The 21,467-nt window shown below is 33.5% G+C and overlaps 1 protein-coding gene across 1 annotated transcript in view; it reads right to left on the bottom strand.

The window, feature by feature from the left end:
- Positions 1 to 21,467, bottom strand: part of CRIM1 (cysteine rich transmembrane BMP regulator 1) — a 146,792-nt gene that overhangs the window by 112,895 nt on the left and 12,430 nt on the right. Inside the window, exon 2 of the mRNA XM_081331327.1 lies at positions 16,625 to 16,795. Within this exon, the coding sequence (XP_081187453.1) occupies positions 16,625 to 16,795 (171 nt within the window). The remainder of the gene's footprint in view (positions 1 to 16,624; positions 16,796 to 21,467) is intronic.

The raw sequence follows: 21,467 nt of genomic DNA, 5'->3' as shown, positions 1-21,467 counted from the left end.
ATCTATGGAGGATTAGGTCACTGAAAATGCATCAACATTTTAAGACACAAAGCGGGAGTCTTTCTTCATTTAAAAAAATGTGTTTACCTGGTAATTATTCTGAGCACCATTTCTGAACTTTACCAGATTTGCAATATAATGTTTAACTCCACTGAACTAGGTTTGCCTACATCAACAGTTTTTCCCCCACAAGGATTGAGTTTGTCTTTTTTTACAGCAGCTGCATAATATCCTGACAATCTCATAGAACCAGCTACAATGACTCCAGGACCCATTTCCTGCTGCAGGGCTGGCAGATTAAATTCCTATATATGTACCAAGGTCAGCATTTTCAATTTTTCCACTATATTCCATCTTCCAAATGCTATCTGATTGTCTCTACTACATCTCTAAAACAGCAGAGGCAATAAAGTCTACCCTCTGGAATATTACACAGGATTTTGATACCTGTGTAAAAGTCATGGTTCTCAAGTATATTTGTCTACAATCTAGACATGAACAGCTGCAGTATCAGATATTAGAGATTTTAAAGTTGTATTTAATAAATGTCAAAGCTATAACAAATCATTGTTAAAAATCTGATGACATACTGATGGAGCAATACCAAATAATCTCATCATTTATACATTTGTACCATTTTTTCTGAAAAGTTTATTAGCTGAATTAAGGATAGGTATTAGTGATATAACCATCTTATTTGTCTCTACAGACCTGGCTTCAAATGAGTCCAGAATCTCAGCTGGAAAAACCAGTAAATCTTTTTCAAAGCATAGATTTTTCCTTTCAAACATGACATTAGTACTAGGAAATCTTAATATTTCTAAGCCATTTTCATATAATTTTTTGAAAGTTTTTCTTCAAGACAGATTCAATAATATGTGAATCTGCTCTATCACAATATGTTTTCGTATGTATTTGGAACCAATATTACTGATTATACTGTATTCCACAAGACTAGTACTACACAATCCTTTAAAAATGGAATGAAAATTACATCATGGCTAAGACCTATCATTTGCTAAAACTTTCCAATTCTTCCTTCTCTTTCATACCAAAGTACATTGTAACTGACAGAGCCAGCTATACTTTTTTTTTCAAACCAAATATAGACAACTTCTATTTATTTTTACAATTCTTAGGTTACTGCATACCAGTTCAATCTTATCATGACACACTATTCATCTTAGGCTGTTTTTAGATGCAGTTCAACCAATTTGAATATAAAGAGAAAAAAACCCCCAAATGAATATAGATTTCACCCATTTTAGTGTATTAAAGTGTATTTCTCGCAAACACAATTGATATTATTGTGCCACACTGTCCAACTAAAAACAATGCAGAAAGGACAGATATTAGGGGAAGGAAGAGAAGCAGTTTCAGCCACTAACAGACCTATAACGCCACACTATACTGATAAACTCAGTGCAAATAAGGAGTTGACTGGAGAAAATGAAGAAAGGAGAAAATCTATCTATGTGGTTGTTAGAAATCAACCTAATCAACCAGTCAATCAAGGATTTGACTCATATTACAAGGCAAATCACAGGCTCCCCAATAGGATGCATTTTAAAGAGAAGGTGGACAGACTAGATTCAAATCACTTTGGAAACACAACCAATATTTAGTGCTGAAACAATCATATCACTCTGTATGCAGATATGCAAAAATATTATTGGTAATCTAAGTTATTTTATTGTACAAATTCATTTGTACACGATGTTCACCCCGAATAATATGGACAGAAACACAATTAGTCTCTCTCTCTCTCCCGCCAAGGACAGTCTCTAACTACATCATAGTTCCTATTAACCAAAAGATGAAGCTGGCAAGTACTTCAACCTGCACCTGCATGTAAAATACAAGTGACTAGTAAACCTCACAAATCTCCAAAGCCTCCCCATATACTCTCTAAGAAGTGTATCAAGTAATCTATAGAATATTTACTTTGTGGATACAAGTCATTGCTAATGCTTCTACTGCATGATTCCTGAAAGGTCTTAGTAAGAAGTCTTCAGTTCTGACATGAGGCAAGTCCTCTGCACCATCTTTTGTAAGATCTGTACCAAAGAAAGATAAACTTACCAGCAGTTCTTTTAATAGTAGTCTTCCTCTTCCTTCAGACTACAACTGAGTCCTTATACTAAGCGTAATGGCTCCACCTACCAGGAAGCAAAAGAATTGTCAATCAAGAACATCACAGGGTATATCACCTTGCCCTCTTCCACATCAGTTAAAAGATTTCTTTGGAAACAAGTATGATAAAAAAAAATCTCACTAAAATTCACCTCAGCTTATTAAATAAGCTTATTAAACAAATGTAGGTATTTGGAGAACAGGGTAAAAATGTTTATGTAACAATTCACATTTATCAATTTCATACCATAATTGAAATTAGAATTTTACTACAGAAAAAGGACTTCTTCTCCCAAATAGCACAATTGTTGCCCAAGGACCACACATAATAGTTAAGTATCATTATAACAAAGAGCCAGAAGTTCCCTATGTGCATATACAATAATAACCTTCCAACTATAATACTGAGATTATATATCAGTGATATACCTATTCATTTATATATCTGTGCTAAGATATATTTTCTGTACAAGTTTTCCTTTTTAAAAATAACTAGCATAAGTCACAGTAGACTATGTATACAGCCACTCTAAGAATCTCATTTAATTGCATGTAAAAAATTTCAGATTAGGTAGTTTCTACCTACCTATTTCTTCAGTTGAAAAAATCTTAGTGGTATAATCTAGAGAAGAACATCTCATAACCAGTCTGTGAAGATCAACTGCAATATATTTGCTTCAATCTAGGACTGAAAGTTGATTCTGACAGATGTGAAGCAAAAGTGCTTCTGTTCAAAGGCAAACTCTGAAACATTTCCCAATAAAAAAGATAATCAAAATACAAAATTTATAAAGATGAGTCTTCCCAAGTCATTTAGATTGTGCGGTGAATTCATCAGATTTAAGTTCCAAGGACTCTAGACCCCATCTTTATATAAAAATTAGGCACCGTTTTAAAAGTAATTATCTTTACCCATCAGGAATATTTCTATTCTTGTGGAAAATGGAATAGACCAGCCATATGACTAGCATATAACTAGCAACTACGTTTGAATCACCGTTCAGTTAAGCAATCTGCTTCAAACTTACTTTACATTGAAAAATTGGATGTATTTTAAAATATTCTTGGCAATATTTTTTTGTTAAGTCTACATTTTTTAAAAAAATATTTCACAAAAAATAATTGATGAAGTTAATCAGTGACAGAAACAATTTTGAATAACTTCATTTTAACTTAAAATATTTCATGAAAATAAAAAAAAGAATTGGCAGAATAAGGGAAAAAGCCTTGTCAGCCTTGTCAGAACCCTGAAGAGAAGCTAAATAAAGGATTATTCAATTCTAGGTGAGCATATATCTTGATTAAAACAGGGCATTGAAAGCTAATTTTTTAAAAAAAGTTTTTGAAGCCATGTAATTACTGAAAGCAACTATTTTAATTGCAATGCTACCAGAGATCTACATTTAACAATAGGAAGATAAGGTAACAGGTTCTATATTTATAATACATTATATTCTTATATTAACAATGGGGTGTTTGCTATTAAATTTAGATAATCTACCTAAAAGAAAACTGGGAGACATCCCCCCAGTAAACCACCTTGAAAATCTCAGGTTGTTTCACATTTATATACAGATATGTACACGGGTGTTGCATGTCATGTCAGTTGCCCTGGAATAGGAGTACAGTATAACGGAACAGAAAATTGCAGTGACACAAAGGGATGAAAATCAGCCAATCAACTCCAAAATTTCTGTTCAGGCTTTAAACTTTGTTTCTACCTATTCCTATTGGGAAAGTAAAATAAACTATCCTGAAAGAAAAGTAGTTTCAAACTGATCCTGGAATTAAGCTAGAGCGCTTTTTGTGATTCGGTGCTACTTTACTAACCAAGCATGAAAATAAACAATCCTGGTGGACTTTAAGTCATTATGTAAAGTCAATGACATCATTAACAATGAATTATTTCTGTATCGCCTTCATTCTGAAAGGGCAGTATTCCAGTTATTCTAAATTTAGGGATATGTTTCTTTTAGGTAAATACAGTGTTAAGCAATTTTTCAAAGGCTGAAAGTTTCTGAAGTAGAAATCTATGGTCCTTTCAACTACATAAATGGACAGTGAGAAAACTTACAGATGACATCTGTTTAGTTTTAGTGTATCACATTAATGTATGGGAAAAAGAAAGAAGCATTCGAGTAATAGAATCAATTAAAGTAGCAGAATCAAATAATGACTACACATTAAAGAAACTTAATGTTCCAGATGTTTTCACTCCAGTTTCAAAACATGAACATGCAATTTTCTTCTATTAAATTTTGTATCTATGCAACGTTCAGACACAGTTACATCTCTATCATTTGGTTTATGAGGTTCATAAAGGCTTTTTATAATTTGATTTGATACCTTAACTAACGTATACAATTTTAAATTATGAGTATTCAAGAAATTGAACCCTGTGAATGAACCATGCACAGTTCCTGCTTTAGGTTGAAGAGCAGCCCTAATTCAAGCAAAACTTTAATTTAAAAAAATGTATTACTGTACAAAAATAAAAAACACCAATTCTGTTGCCATTCTACATAATTTATTTTCAGTATCTTCTTTGATAGCTTTTATGCAAATATTTTATATTAAATTAAATTAATATTAAACCAAAGTTTGAGAAATTAAAGATACCAAAAACTGGATTGTTGCTATCATTTTAAAGGTAAACACTACAATATGCAACTTATGAGAATTTAATTCTTTGATAAGTTGATATAAAGGAAACAGCTTAATACACAAGAGAAGGACCAAGATATATTTCACAGAAACACATGGCAACTGAGATACTGAGCATAATCAATTACTCACATCAGCTCATATAAATCAGATTTTGTTAAAAAAAACATAAACAACTTTGAGATATTTGCCACTCACCCCAAGAGGTTTTCATTTTCCCCCTTTCTCAGAATAATAAAAATATTGAAAATTATGTTTTTAAGTCCAGAAAGTAAACCCTTCATTTATTATTCTTGCTATAATGAATGAGTATAAACTTCAACAATCCCTTCCCCAAACTGTAAATGACATTTATAAGTATTAAAAATTTGAAAGCTTTGTACTCTTAACTCAATTCCATAATAATAAAGCAGGATTATGCTTGATAAATAACCTTTATATAACATTTCAATTTTCCCTATCCCTACAGTCCTTCGTGCTCTTTAAACTGTGAAAACAATATCCCCTTCTCCTAATGTTCAATTAATAAGATGCTATGCTGCTAAAAAAATATTTCTGGAGTACAGAAAACCGTCTATGTAGCTTTTTATTAATCTTTGCCTATAATTTTATGTATTAACTATATAATAAGTCCCAGTGAATTGAGCACTGCTTACTTCTAAAAGAGAAATATAAAGTTGTATAGTCTAGCCACTAGCATATATGACAGAATGAGAATCCAAAATCCATTCTGGACACAATGGCCAGTTTTATATACAGCAAAAAAGCATGCTGGCTAGGGAATTCTGTGGGTTGAGGTCCAATTGCCAAGTTGAAAAGTACTGATTAAAACTGAAATTAAGCAATATAATTAACTTAATTAAATTCTAAGTATGATAATCAGATTCCATTCCAAAGAGCTTGATAGTTCTGAATATATTAAGAAAACAATAAATGAAAGCTAACTGGTTAATTTGTACATGCTGGACGACTGTTTTATTAATATTGGAGATAAGAAAGTAAAACAAGATAGCTCAGATAGGATTTATATTCAGACAAAAAAAGAAATATAAATATGTATGTGTGTGTATGTATGTATGCATGTAGAAACATGGAAAACTTACAGCAGAAAAAACCTACTGGTCGATTGAGTTGTCCTTTGAGTTTTAAAATTATTATTATTTATTTTAATTTTTGTAATTTTTTCAGATGATGAACATGTGTTTATCCCAAGCATGTTTAAGCTTAAGTTACTGATGATTGACTCACTACCTCTGCTAGAAATTGATTCCAAGCTTCCACTATTCTTTCTGTGAAGTAATACTTTCTGACACTACTTTTGAACTTCCCTCCTATCAGATTATGCCCCAGTGTTTTTTTATTATTGCTTAATATTGAAAATACTGCCTTCTATAGCCTTATTAATACTCTTTAATATATTTAAAGATTTCAATCATGTCACCCATTTCCCTGATGTCCTCCAGGTTGTACATATCATCTAATCTTTCCTGATATGTGTTGTCCCTCACCATTTTTTTTGCCAGTCTCCAGACTCACTCGATCTTATCAATATGTTTTTTTAAAGTGAGGTCTAGAACTGGACCCAATATTTCAAATGGGGTCTAACTAAAGCCCTATATAGTGGAATAAGGATCTCCTTTTTCCTGCTGGTAATCCCTCTAGTGATGCATCCCAGAATTTCACAGCTGCCTGGCCACACTATTTATTCATTTTACAGTTTATCTGCTATGCACCTAAATCATTTTCTTCTGTTGTTCACTCTAACACTGTACTTCCAACATTGTACCCTGCCAGAGGATTCTTTTTCCCTAATATTAGATTGAACTACAGTTTCCACATTTTTGACCAATTTTCCAGCAATGCCGAATCATTTTCCATGTTACGAATACCCCCAGGAACATCAACTCTATTACATACTTTTGTGTCATCAGCAAAAAGACAATCCTTATCTAGCAATTCTTCTATTACATCATTTACAAACACACTGAACAGAACGCGATCTAAGACTTGGTAACTGATCTCTGTCCAGACATTAACAACCACATTGGGATCTTATGTAGAACTGTATCAAAATGCTTTGCTAAAATCCAGATAGGCTACATCCACAGCACCACCTTCATCCAAAACATTTATGACATAACTAAAAAAGCACAAAGTTTTTTAAAAATGTTTCCCCTTACACCTATGCACTGCCAATCAACTATATACTGTAGGAACAATTCAACTGCTCAGGAACTAGCACTACTATACTACACAACAGTCAATTTGAGGATTGCACCATATTTGTATCGCTTTAATAACATAGCCTATTAAGCTTATGGTTACATATATACTATTTTCCAAGCATATATCCCTACTAAAGGGTTACTTTAGTTGTATTGTTACAGAAGTACTGCTTTAACACTAGATATTGTCACTGTTTTCACTGTCGCTGTCCAATATATCCAACAGTACTGGAATCATTTCATTAAGCAATGTTTCTCTAGTATGAAGGCTTCCAAATACATTAGACATTGATTCCCACTATACTCAGATTGCTTTAGCTTCACCATGTTATTACGTAAAAAGGGTGCTTCTCTCTTTGGCAGGAAGCTGATTATCTCCAATATTTCAACCAATCTAACATATTGCACAGCAGGAAAGGGTTGGCTACCATAAAATGAGTAAGGTTCAGATATTCCGAGTTCATCACATTTGCTCTGTTATGACTCAGAAACCTCACCACTGATACTTGGATTCATATTTAGACAGCAAACAAGGATAGGAAATAAAAACAGAACCATGGGCTAAATGCAGGAAAAGAGAGACTGCTGCTCAGTGTAAGATAATTAGCACACATATTTTGCATAGTTGTTTTATATATATAAATTTTGTTTTATATATATTCAAATTTTTAGGTTTTTTTTACAGTAGCAAAATAAGTCACAAGACTAGAATTTGGAAAATGCCAGAGCCAACTCTTCTCTCTTAAAAGATAAAGAAGAATTAAAGAGCATTAAATTTTTGTTCTCTAAATATTGTGAAGGTCTGTTTTTCTTCCTATGAGAGTTCTATTTCATAGCAATGTTACGGCTTATACAACCACAATAAAATTTGTAAACTCTCAGATCTAATTCCCAAGAATCTCTTCAATATCCATTCATCTATTTTATATTTCACATTTATTTGGTGCAATTCAAAGTGTACATAATGTTATTTTCCCCATGATAATTATATGAGGTGGGTCAGACTAAGTGACTAACCTAAAGTCATCCAGTTGGCTTCTGTGCCTAAAGGAGGATTGGGTCTCCTTGTTTCCTAATAATGTATAGTGCCTTAATCATTACACCAAACTGGATCTCTCCAGTAGTCAGAGATATCATTTATGATGATGTGCAGTACTATAAAATAATGAACTATGTACAATTCTATAAATACAGAATTATTTAACATACTTACCTTTCACTTACATACAGAAAGCATCAATCTGACAAGTATTATTCCTGGCCCAAATATGAAAAGTTAATTATAATGTTACACTGCATTTCTGAGTAATGATGTTATAGTGGTAAACTTTCTTATCTATTTACAATACAACCAATAGAAGGTATTCTCTCCAGGCCTTTCATTTGACACTCACAATCACAATACATTAAAACATCCAATACAATTCATTTGTATATGTCAGTATATTTTTCTTATTTTTCTATTATATGCATGGCAATATTAAAATCAGACTGATTGACAAAGGTATTCTCATCCTTCTCAGGACTCCTTTTTCTGTTAATGTATTTTTAAAGAAAACTATAAATTAACTTTCTTTAACAGATGCATTACTATATCTCTCACACTGTAATACTTGTGTAATATGAAAACTTGACTTTGATCATGAATAAATTCTGTAATTAGTAGTATTTAATAGGGAAGTTACTTGGGCATCTCTTTCATCGGGCAACTCTTTCATCGGGCAAATCTTTCACAAGTTGATTACAAAAGAATAAATCAAATGTAACAAGCTGCAAACTTGCTCTACAATTTGTATGGTGGAAACAACAATAATAGCATATTTTTATTATGTGCACATTTTATTAATGTTCCTCCTTCGTATAAATACTATGCTTTATTTTTATGTATTGTTGAATTTAAAAAAGAGCCATATCATGGTACCAAGTTAAATTTGTATTGTTTAGTCTTGCAGCCCCTCCCCCTTTAATCAACAGCAGATGCAGGGAGTAATGGGAAAGGGCCATAGCCATTTATCAATGAAATGGTTCTGAAGTAAAGATGGGATCTTCTTCCCATGGCAATTAGACATGCATTGGACTGAATTCTCACCAACAGTTCAACAGTCACCTCCCCCTACTCAATCTGAGCAGTTGTGCTTCAACTGCCAAGACTGTAGCATTGGATGGAAAACATGAAGTAACTACAAAATGTTATAGCTTCAGTTTCAACCATTCACATCATATTTTTCAAGAGTTATAAGCAGTTGCATTAACTCATGAAAGTGAATCTAAGATACCAGGAGAATAAAGGAAAAATAAAATGCCTTTGCTCACAATCGATATACATTGGAGTTCTGGAAACTTATCACATCATTCCCAGTCCACTTTGTTTCCCATTACCTAGGTATCTACCTATCAACTTACCTACCTGTGTACTGGGAAATTCAAACTTTTATTTAGCCTAACCTGTCTTGTCTGAATTTAATGTTTTTTTTAATTTATCACAATTATACAGATTAATCTTTTCATCTTAAAGTCATTACAAAAACAATCCTATTTATTAATATTAGCATTTAATTATATAAGTGTTCAAAATGTGGATGTATGTTATATGATTAATGAAAACTAGCAGCATGAGTATCTTGGTTTAACTTATTACTTAAAATGACATTGTATTAATGGTAACTAGCAACTCCATCTGCAATGGTGACATCAAGTTTATGGAATTAAATATATCTTGCAATAGTTGAAAATGCAAAGGAACTGCTTTGAAGCATTTTCCTCTCCTTTCAGATAAATGAAGCTATTTCTCTTAATCTTGAGTCATAGTAGCACTCCACTTCCCATTTCTGCTTGTACATTTTGGAGCAAACCTGACATCTTTGTAAGCGCCTAATATGGAACAAAATTCTTCTTATATGCTGTAGCAGTAAGAATGCAGACTAGGTGTCAGGATTTCAAGTTTTCTAATGTCACATAATTTGGTTCACATAAAAATTATAAATATCATAAATAATCAATTTAAAATAATGCTTATTATTCATTAAAATATGAGAACATGTTCTATGCCAAATTAAATCTTGGATCCATTTTATTTAATATTGTTTATATAGGGTACACAGATCTTCTATCTCTTCAGGTATTGTTGTGTTTCAGCCTCCAGCAGTCATTACCGTCCATAATGAAGAATGCTAGAATTTACAGATAAATATCAAATCTGACACAGCTTTTTCGTATCTTCTCTGTATTGACTTTCAGCAGATGCCTAGTATTCAATACGAAGGTATTAGATACCTAGCCCAAGATCTTATGCATATTTTTGTTCTGCCATAAAATTAGGATCATTGTCTTCCCTCCAGCTCATCCTTCTTAATTATTAGACAACGTTGCTTTAAACATCCATTCTGAAGTTGAAGTTTTCTCCCTCTTCGCTTTCTAGGAGGAACATTAACCGAAAAGCTTGATATGCAGTGCTATTCCAGTTTCTGGTACTAAAAGTGTATATAGGTGTACATAATTTTAAGTATTTGATAAACAATTCCAATTTATTTATTAAGCATAGGTTCTGTCTATGTGAAGTTCACATTTGTCTTTATTTTAAAAAAAAAACAAAAAACAAAAACCCTGCTTATCACAACTCATAGGTGAACTTTGCAATACTCAGTCTCCTAGGAAGCTTTTAATTTGGCCAGCCATTTTTCCATTGCTACAAGTATTTGTATGAAAACACGCTTATTACACTTGATTGATTACCAGATTAGCTAATAAATAGGAACACATCAGTTATTCCTTTAAGCTTAAGGACAACTACTACATGCTACACGACTGTAGAACTCAAGATAAAGTTTTCATTCTGGCTGACTATAATACACTTAAATATTTTCATATAGTAATCGATGTTAGTTACGAACCAAATTACAATGTTTGTCACCAAGTGAAATGATGCAAGTTTTATAAAAAGTTGTACTGTCATACAGGATAGAGAGTATGAAAGATGACCTTGATGAAAATATGCAAGAACCATTATCTAGACAAAAGGGGCCAGAACATTTTTAAGTCCTGAGAAATGACATAATATTCAGAAACAGATAGCTCCCTAATTCATAGGAGTATAAAAAGAGGAAGAAGATACAGCACAGATTTACTAGATTCTGTTATTACACCCAATTTCATTTATTTTATTTAAAAATAGATTTAAGCTTTCCTGTGGAGTTGATTTCCTGATCTATTAGATCTATCCAGGGAAACATGTTGTTCAAACATTTTTCAAAGTGAAAAGTGCATATCATTAACATACAGTGATTTTTCAAAAACATTTTACTCTTCAAACTTCAAATCTGATATTAAAACATACTGTGGCTTCAATATGGGTCTAGCAGGAAAGAAAGTAAGTTTCTTATCAAGGGTAACTTTCACATTAAAAATGTGTCCAAATATAGATGGATATAGTTCAATCATTTAAGAATAACATGATTTCTCTTTACTAATTGTATATAATTAACCCTAAGTTCACAAAATTTCACACACACACACACACACACACACACACACACACTTATGTTCTTTGAACAGACAATGCTGCAACACTTGTTCAACCAGTTAGTTATTTAGCAACAAAAATGCTGAGATTAGAACAGCATTTTAAAAGCATGCATTAATCCCTATAGAATTCCAGAATATATAAGTACTCAAAAGCATTGCTGAGTTTAATCAGGTTTACTCTCAAGTAAACTGATACGACTGCAGCTTTAGAATTAGTCCAACAAGCTTTCTCTGAGTCTTCATAATTCCTCAGTTTCCCCATGCGAGTTTAATTGGCAGACAATATGCATTCCTGGCAGTGCCTCTATTCTTTAATCTCTGAATTGGGAACTCCACACAATTCCGGAAAATATTTTGCTGTGATAAATTCCAGCACTTGTTTTGTGCTCCCACTCCCAAGAGCTTCTATTTGACAAAGCTTTACAATGGTATAAGGAAGACTTTTTTACTCTTCTTTTGAGAATTATCATGATAACAGAATGTTTTATTAAAAGAAGAAAGAACAAATATTGTTCAGGGTTGTTTCATGCACACAATTTTCCTTCCAGAAGCCAGTGTTGTCACAGAATAATTTCCTTGGCAGCAACATTTCTCACCTCCTCTCCAATCTCTCCAAAACTCTTCAATTGCCTTGTTTTTACACTTCCTCAGTAAAATTCTCAAAAAGTCAATTCTCCGAGCCATTCATGCTCCAAAAGGATTTTCCCCATTAATACAGATACATGTACTATATGTCCACTAAATACCCATGTTGGGACTAAAATAACTTCTGATTATGATAACTGTTCCAGTCAGACAAATATCAATATTTCCTGATGCCCCCTATAATAATTGCATTACGATTTGTTAGTCTAATTAATATTACTGGAACCAGTGCTTACTTTGTTTTTTTCATAATCTGAGAGAGTTATTAATTTAATGGCACCAAGAAAGTTCTGTTAACATATTTCCTAACTAGGGCAATAGTTTTGACAGCTACTGGAAAAAAATGTTAGCTATTTCCTAGAACTGAGAGAATATCAGGGCTATTAAAGACACCGTTAACACTGTAAGTACCAGAGTGGATACAAGTAAGAGCAGAACATCTCATTTGGAAGTTCATTAAAATTTACAATCAATTAATTAAAACTTGTTAAGCTTCTTCAGGACAAAACAGAATTTATAAAATCTCACTCGTGATGGGTCAATTTATATGTGATCGGAATTCCAGAGGAAACTTGCACAAAGTTCTCTTTATAAAACAGGAAAGTACTGGCTTTGCCTGAAGACTTTCAGGTAAATAGTGAGCAGATTTTCTGCATTCCAGCTTTTGTTTTTCATACAAGTGATAAGCCTCAGCCAATTCTTGCCAAATTCATTGTATTTGCTGGGAAGAATGAAATTTTTACAGAAACCCCAACCTTCAAGCATAGGATGGTAAAAAAAAAATCTCATAATGTTTTGCTGATTATGTCAAAAAAGTTCAAGAAAACGGTAAGATGTCCAACACAGCAACAAGTATTGTCAGAGAGAAGATGCTTCAATAGTTTCATCAAGATTCTAGTCATCTTTATGTTGTTATTTGCAAACGGTCCTGAGAATTCATTTCATAATTATGAAGCTAAAAAATGTCTTACCTCTTGATGCTCCTGTTGAGGGAGAAGGATCTAAAAATGCATGTTTCTATATGTTTCATGTATCCAGGCTATTAAACTTCTTTATCTCTTGCTCTTAATTAAACATTTGTTTGTTATCTCTATCTCCATCTCTATCTCTATATCCTTGGCTACAGGGAAAGAGTAAGAATTATAGTTTCCTTTAAAATTATTTCTTTTTCCTTCATTTTTCTTTTTTTCTAAATCTGCCCTCATTAATGATACCTATATTTTACCATGTAAGAACAGTGAAGCTGTAATGTTTGTGAACCCTTTTGAGTATTTCTACCTTAACATGACCTGTTCTCCACCCAAGTCTGAAAACTAGAGAACACAATTAAACAAATGAGTAAAAACAGTACATTTGCTCATTTAATAATTGAGCAAATGATAGATACAAAGCTACAAATTTGTATGTACCCAAAGTATGTGAACCTCTAGAATTATCAGTTCATTTGAAGGGAAAATTAGAGTCAGGTGTTTCAATCAATAGGATGGTAATCAGGAGTGAGTGTGAGAGATCTTGCCTTATTTCAAGAACAGAATTCTGAGAATTTACTGTCAAATTTGATATTTACCACACAGGTATTTGAAAGTATGTCATGGATTGAACGAAGAAAATTTATGAGGAACTCAGAAATTACTGATCCTTACCATGCTGGAAAGAGTTATAAAACTATTTCCAATGAGTTTAGTCTTTACCAGCCCTTTATTAGGCAGATTGAGTAACAAATGGAGACAATTCAACATCATTGTTATCCTCCTCAGGAGTAGTCAATCAAGCAAGGTCACACCAACAGTGAGATGTATAATATTTCAAGAGATCTCATAGAATCCCATGACAATGTCTAAGGAACTAAAGAACTGTCTTGCATTAGTGAATGACATTTGTTCACAAGATGTAAGAGGAAAGCCATACTCTCCAAAAAGAACATTGTTGCCAAGCTACAGTTTGCCAAAGACCACACTGATAAGCAAGAAGGCTACTAAACAATGTTCTGTGGATAGATGAAACCAAAGTAGATCCTTTTGGCTTGAACAAAAAGTGTTCTATTTGTTGAAAAACAAAACTGCATTCCAGCATAAGAACCTTATTCCATTTGTGAGCCTGCTTTATTGCCTTTGGACAGGGATGGCTTGCCATTATTGTCAGATGATCTGTCCATGAACTGAAGCTTGAGAAAGTGGGTCATGCAGCAAGACTACCCAAAACACACATGAATGATCTAAGAACGGTTCTATCAGAAGTTGATTTTGGGGGAAGTCCTGACTTTAATCTTTGAAAAATGTTATGGGAGGACCCAAAATAAGTAGTTAATGCAAGGAAACCCACCAACATCCTTAAATTGTTCTGTAAGGAGAAAAAGGCTACAATTCTCCAAGACTTTGTGCAGGGCTGATGAACAGTCATTGGAAACATATAGTTGTACTTATTGCTGGGGGCGGGGCACACCAGCAATTGAAAACAATTTTTGCCACACAGAAATGTATAGCTTTAGATCATTTTCTGCAATGAAATGGAAAAAAACCATAATGTTTTTGATTCATTTTATGCAGAAATAATGAAAATTCAAAAGAGTTCCCAAACTTTTAAGCACCACTTTAGAACTTTCTATCTCCATTAGATCATGTAACACTGTATTAATATTATCAATTATTGATTTATGTAGAAATAGCAGCTTATGTTGTAAAATGTTTAACAGAAGGTGAGATTAAAAGCTTTTATTTTTAGTTTTACCACTAAATTTTGGATAACTATCATTTTGGGAAAGGTATTTTGGTCTATATGGTTCATGTATATAATATGTATATACAAACACACAATATTATATCTAATATAGCCCTCTTTAGTAATATGGAATATTAAGTACAGGTAGTCCTTGACTTACAACCATTTTTCTGATCACCATTCAAAGTTACAATGGCACTGAAAAAAGTGATTTATAAGCTGGTTTTCACATTTATAACAATTGTAACCATTGTCATGTGATCAAAATTCAGGTGCGTGGCAACTAGCATGTATTTATGGCAGTTGCATTGTGCTGGGTCACGTGTTTACCATCTGTAACCTTCCCAGACGGCTTCTGACAAGAAAAGTCAGTGAGGGAAGCTGGATCCATTTAACAACTACAGTGATTTGCTTAACAACTGTGGCAAAAAGATCATTAAATGAGGCACAACTCATTTAACAACTGCCTTGCTTACCAACTGTGGTTATAAGTCGAGGACTATCTGTATCATTCAAATTTTAAAAGATGGGAACTATATTTGAGCTGCTTTGCACAAGGCCCGTATTTTCTCTAAAGAAAAATGACTTTTATAAGGAGACTTGGAGGAGAGAGATGCATATAAATGGCAATTCTAAACATACAAAAGAGTTAACTCTTGACAAGAAGACACTACTCTGAAGGAATAAGTCTATGACTAGGATCCTTCTGAACTCCTAGAACAGTCTATCTTGCATTCATTAGAGGCAATTTTAAAAATCATGTGATTCCATTTAATTGCTTTTAATTTGTATCATGGAAATTTTCAGTGTTGTTCTCTATTGTATAAGCGGCTAAGAGTTTGGAGTAGGATATACATTTTATAAATAAATAATAATTTCTATTTAAAAGTATTGCTCAAAGCATTTAATATTATCCGACTAAGAAAGCTATATTTTCAAGACCCATCCAAATATTTGAATGTCAGATAGCATATTACTTCTAAAAGTTATATCATTTGTAATGTTATTCATGATAAGATGCGTACAAGGCTATGTATTTGTGCATGCACATGAATGAATGTATACGTTTCCCAAACAGCACACGTAATTTTGTAGTATGCATCACAGGGTCATGAAGCTGCTTCAAGGGTATTTGCCAGTAGAGTGGTATATAAATTTAACAATTAATTAAATATCATTTACAGATCTATGAAAATGACATTCTTCCCACAGACAAAAATACTTCTTCACGTAGTTACATAATAGTCTGTTTGAAATTTCAGCATACATTACAGCAGAAAATATACTAACCTAAGCTCAGACAGAATTTAATTTTGGGTCAATTTGTCTTTGAATGTTTTAATTATTGTTCCATGACAGAAAACAAAGTGCTCCAATGGTGGCTGAAGCATATCTGCATTTATATACTATGGTGCTTACTAAGAAATATACTACTCAGATCAAATTTTCTTAATGGTGAAAATTTCCAAACAATAATTTCCATTCTGGATATGTAGTCAGACATCATATGAAAGTTTATTACTATCCTAAACATTTGAAACCTATTAGTAAATAATAAATACTTCATTTGCTAGAACTGTTGCCAACAAGCATATGATAACTTTGCTGACACAATTGCCAACAAATATGTAGTGATTTATAGCCAATTAGATATTAGATATTTAAGGTGTTATGCTATAAATAATACAGAAGTCATTTACTAATGAATACTGACTTACCTTCAATCTTTTTTAAAGCTGACAGGCAAGTATCCCGGCTTGGAAACTCAAAGGGATTACTACAGGTCCTAATAGTATCACATTCGCATTTTCCATTGATTATATTGCAGCCTGTTATGAGGTTTTCATTGCAAGGCTCAAATCCAAGTAGCTGATCATCCCAGTTTTCATCTAAAAACCAAAATGAAACAACTATAATACTGGTAACTTATTGATTTGTTTTATTTAATTCTCTTTTTTTGCCAAATACTGTACCAAAGCATCTCAATACAAATATTAAACTCATTTTTAAAACTCCTATTACAAGATTCTATAACCGCATATCCCAGTTCACATTATTATCATTGCACCACATTTAAAAAGAAATGTGAACTTGGACTCTTCCAATTAACATCAAAATTTGAGAACTCTGGGTGTCTTCTTTAAAAACTGCATTCCTAATACTTGTAACAGAATAGAAAATACAAAAATCCAAACCATTCTGAGGACTACTGTATTGTAAAACGTAGCAATTAAGTCATCTCAACTGAATAAGAAGTTGCTATTGTTCCAGATATTTGATAATCCTATTCCCTGTGAAAGAGGTCTACATGGTTTTAATGGAGGTATTTTCAAGACAATGCTATCATTTCAATCAACCTATGATGCAATAAACCAGTAGTCATTCTCTGACATTCTGACCTCCAGGTAAATTAAAATAGATAATAAATTTGAATCTGCCACCTCAGTTATGGACCCTGAAGCAATATCAGCTGCTCACTCAGCTCACTCACTTGAATTCCTTATCTAGCGTTGATATATTTTTCCCAGTGATCCCTCAAATCAAAGATGAAAAGAAATCTTACAAACAATATGGAGTTATTATTACAAAAGGTATCTGTATCAAGATTAGAAGCCACCATAACATTCATTAAAACTAAAACTTTGTAAACAGCCAAATTTAAATGTGATTGATCCAGGTAGGTTTTGATACAATTTGGAAAACAAACTCAAGTGAGAGCTAGAAACTCATAAATTCCTAATTCTCATTTTCTACTATAGGAAACCAACAAAGGCCTGTACTTTTTACCTAAGTAGTATTGGATACAAACCACAGAATAAATAGACTCTTTGGGGGATAAGGTGCTTTCTCTCTTCAGAAGAATAAGTAGAAGGGTTTGGGAAATTTAAATTAAAATTAAAAAAACACAATTCCATAGCTTTGTCTGTGGACTTAGTAGCTGATTCTGCAGAAATAACTATCCAAAGGCATGAAGTCTACCCAAATCCAGTTACATTTTGTTAATGCAAAAGGAAACATTATTTGGGTGGACAGTCGAAAATAAAAATTCAGTAAGTCCCTTCTCTAAATCGTTGGATGTACAAATCATACATAGAACACTCATATGATAGCTGCCAATCGGTAGGGAACTACAAAATTATAGCATATTATGTATGGTGCCGTATTGATACAGGTAGTCCTTGACTTACAACAGTTTATTTAGTGACCATTCAAAGTTACAATGGCACTGAAATATGTGACTTATGATAGTTTTTCACAGTTACATCCTTTGCAGAATCCGCAAGATCATGTGATTAAAATTCAGATGCTTGGCAACTTGTTCACATTTATGACCGTTGATGTATCCCAAAATCATGTGATCACCTTTGGTGACCTTCTCACAAGCAAAGTCAATGGGAAAGCCAGGTTCATTTAACAACTAGGTTACTAGCTTATCAACTGCAGTGATTCACTTAACAACTGTGGCAAGAAAAGTTGTAAAATGAGGCAAAACTCATTTAAGAAATGTCTCACTTAATAACAGAAATTTGGGCTTGATTGTGGTCATATGTTGAGGACTGCCTGTATATGTCTGAAGCGAGTGACCCCATCAGTCTAAAGAGCTGGTAATCTAGAACCAGCTTCTGACCAATATAATAAGTGATATGTAATGGAATTCAAAAGAGCCATCCTATGAATCCAAAGTCGCTCTATCCATGTCTTTCCTCGGATCTTGCCTTTGCTTCTGGGAAGCCAGAGATTAAAAGGATAACTCATGCTCTAGTTTGCCTGACTTTCCAGCTTCTAGGAGGACTGATGCTGACTTTTAAGTACAGAAGATAGGAAATGAGGTACTGTCCTCTTAATGATCCTGGCTGCTTCTATGCTTCCAAATCTATTCTGCAATATAGGCAAATTATATATATTTTTATTATTCGTTTTATTATTAAATTTGCTTGCTTTGAAGCAGTAGATATATGTACCACCATTTCAAAATGATTATACCAACATTTTTTATCTTCTGCATTGATCTAGAACTGCCTGAATTGTAAATTTTTACCAACTTCTTAGCAGCACACTCTAATTTTCCTTCTTACCCATAATGGTGCCCCCTTTTCCATACAAACTTCTAGAGCTGCAGATTAGATGATCTTCTTGTGTCAGTTGCTTCAAGACAGAGAGTTCATCAGGTAATTCCAAATCTAAAATGATACGGCCTGCAAGTGCCTCTTCCAATCCCAGACATTTAGTGTTAGCTGCTCTCTCCTGTACAAAGATTCTCACTAACTTCAAACTCAAAACACAGGGCTCCCTTCCCCCTTAGCAAATGGCAGTTCTGGCAGTTGGAGCATCCCTGTGGTCACATGATCACCATTAGGGTGCTTGGAAACCAACGTCCCTACAACCAAACTTAATTGGAAGCCAGCAGCGAAGGTTGCAAATGGTGATCATGTGACCGCAGGGCATTGCAACCATTGTAAGTATGATCTGGTTGCCAAGCACCCAAACCATAATCATATGACCACAGGAGTGCTATAACTACTGCTTCAAGGACAGCTTATATTGTATCATTCTGTAAACAAGACAGATTTAAGAAACAAAATCAATGTTTGAACAAGTGCTAAATGAACAATGAATAAATGGACTCTATTCTACATTCACTAGATTCTGATTTCTAATACTTTCGCCAGTTCTGGAGCTGCACTTTAGGAAAGATAATATTTTATAGATGCTTGGGTATTGTTTTCAGTGCTTCGGATAGTTGACACTCTCATTATCATGCCCCCAAAATAAAAACAGAGAAAGCTTTGTCAGGAATAATAAAATTCTGGCATACGATAGAGGTCAACATACTCCTCCAATCCTAACTTTTCCCAAAAAACAAGTTAGTTCCTTACTTTTCATAAGCAGTGGAGTTGTGAAAATTTCTACCTCTTTATAATATGGAATTCTTTCAAATCAAGCTCCTCAGAACTATGTTAGGTGTACCTAATGGTACCTCTACCCCCTTTCTCTATGCTGAAATTGGTGTACACATAATTAAAGTTAGAACAATTGTAAGGACATTTAATTATTGGGCTAGATTTCTTTCATTATGTGATGCCTCCTGGAGCAAATGAATTTTTTCACTCCTTCCTGCACTAGTTGGTTTATATTTTTATCCAATCATTTGCATTCTTTCGGTTTTTCTCCAGAATTCTTTTAAAATTCAAATAATGCTGATTATAATGTATTATTTTTAGAAAAGGTGCTGGATACCGTTGTTCCCCCTCCCAAATTGTTTATATTATCATATAAAATTAAGTGCTTATTGATATGTACCTAATAAAACCAAAATCAAATGCGGACATTATCTCAAATTTTAGTGTCATCCTTTCAAGAGACACTTACAAGACTATGTTCCAGTAAATTGCGTCAGCAAATAGAGGGGGCCAATTTCTTAATATCCTATATGAGCTTCCAACATATATTCCAGTTTCCTTGCTCCAAAGAAATTATAGAAGATTTTACACATTACTTATCGTACTGCCCTATTTCCACTTCAGTGTGTAGAAAATTCTGGAGCTCCTCGATATAAAAATCATTTCAACATGATTCATGTAAAACTGAATATATAATTAATTTAGGTAAGAAAATAGTACTATGGAAATTAGCAAGTTTTATATGGGCTGCTGCTAAACAGAGAGAATATTTTATTAAAGGTTCCTAATATTTTCTAATATATTATTTCTGTAATACCATTTTAATATTTTTATAGATTTTTAAACATTTTAGTGCAGAGTTCCCCAAACTTTCTAGCTTTGTGGACTGACAGAGGGTGTGGAGAGAGAAGATGGTTGTGTGTGAGCAGCCAGCAAGCATGCACAGCTCCATTTGCGCAAGCAGCATGCACACGGGCCCACCGCTCATGCAAATCAAGTACGTGTGAATGCACTTGCCTGCTGCTCGTGGGGATTTGGGTGCACCCACCATTTCTGAGGCCCAGTTACAAACACCTCACAGCCCATTAATGGGCCATGGTCCAGAAGTTGGGGACCCCTGTTTTAGTGTATTTTATTAATGTTTGGTCACTTCTGTGCAGGTTCTATCTTATTTGTTAAGACCAGTGGTGAAAACAATAACTGATTGTTGACTGATTGACTTAGTAAATTCTAAAGGAACAGATTAATTGTTCAAAAACATTCTGACTATCCCAATTCAGTTATAATCCCTTTTGATAAAGTCCTGATCCAGAGAGCCAGGACCAGATGAATGCAGAGAAAAGTCCAACACAAACTGCTCAATGCACTAAACAGTAGGTTTGGGTTGCTTTGTGTCTGAATCAAAAGCTTGCGTGTTTTGCAGTTGTTTGATTCTGCCCAAAGTGATTCAGAGATGAGCAGAGAAGTAGCCAAGAATATTGGTAGCTTTTGGACATCTAGGAGAGAAAATATGAGATCAGGAACAGGTGGGCTGCTAGAGTATGCTACACAGAGAGACTGGAGCAGAGTTGATACTGCTATACTGCTTACTATATTGCTTAGCAACAGCATTTTTGGCAATTCCAGGTTATCAGTGTTATTATGCAAATCACTGGGGGTC

The sequence above is a fragment of the Vipera berus genome (assembly GCF_964194415.1).
Source record: "Vipera berus genome assembly, chromosome: 1".
Classification (NCBI taxonomy): Eukaryota; Metazoa; Chordata; class Lepidosauria; order Squamata; family Viperidae; genus Vipera; species Vipera berus.
Note: the sequence above shows the minus strand (reverse complement) of the source record. Positions and strands in the feature narration are given on the sequence as shown.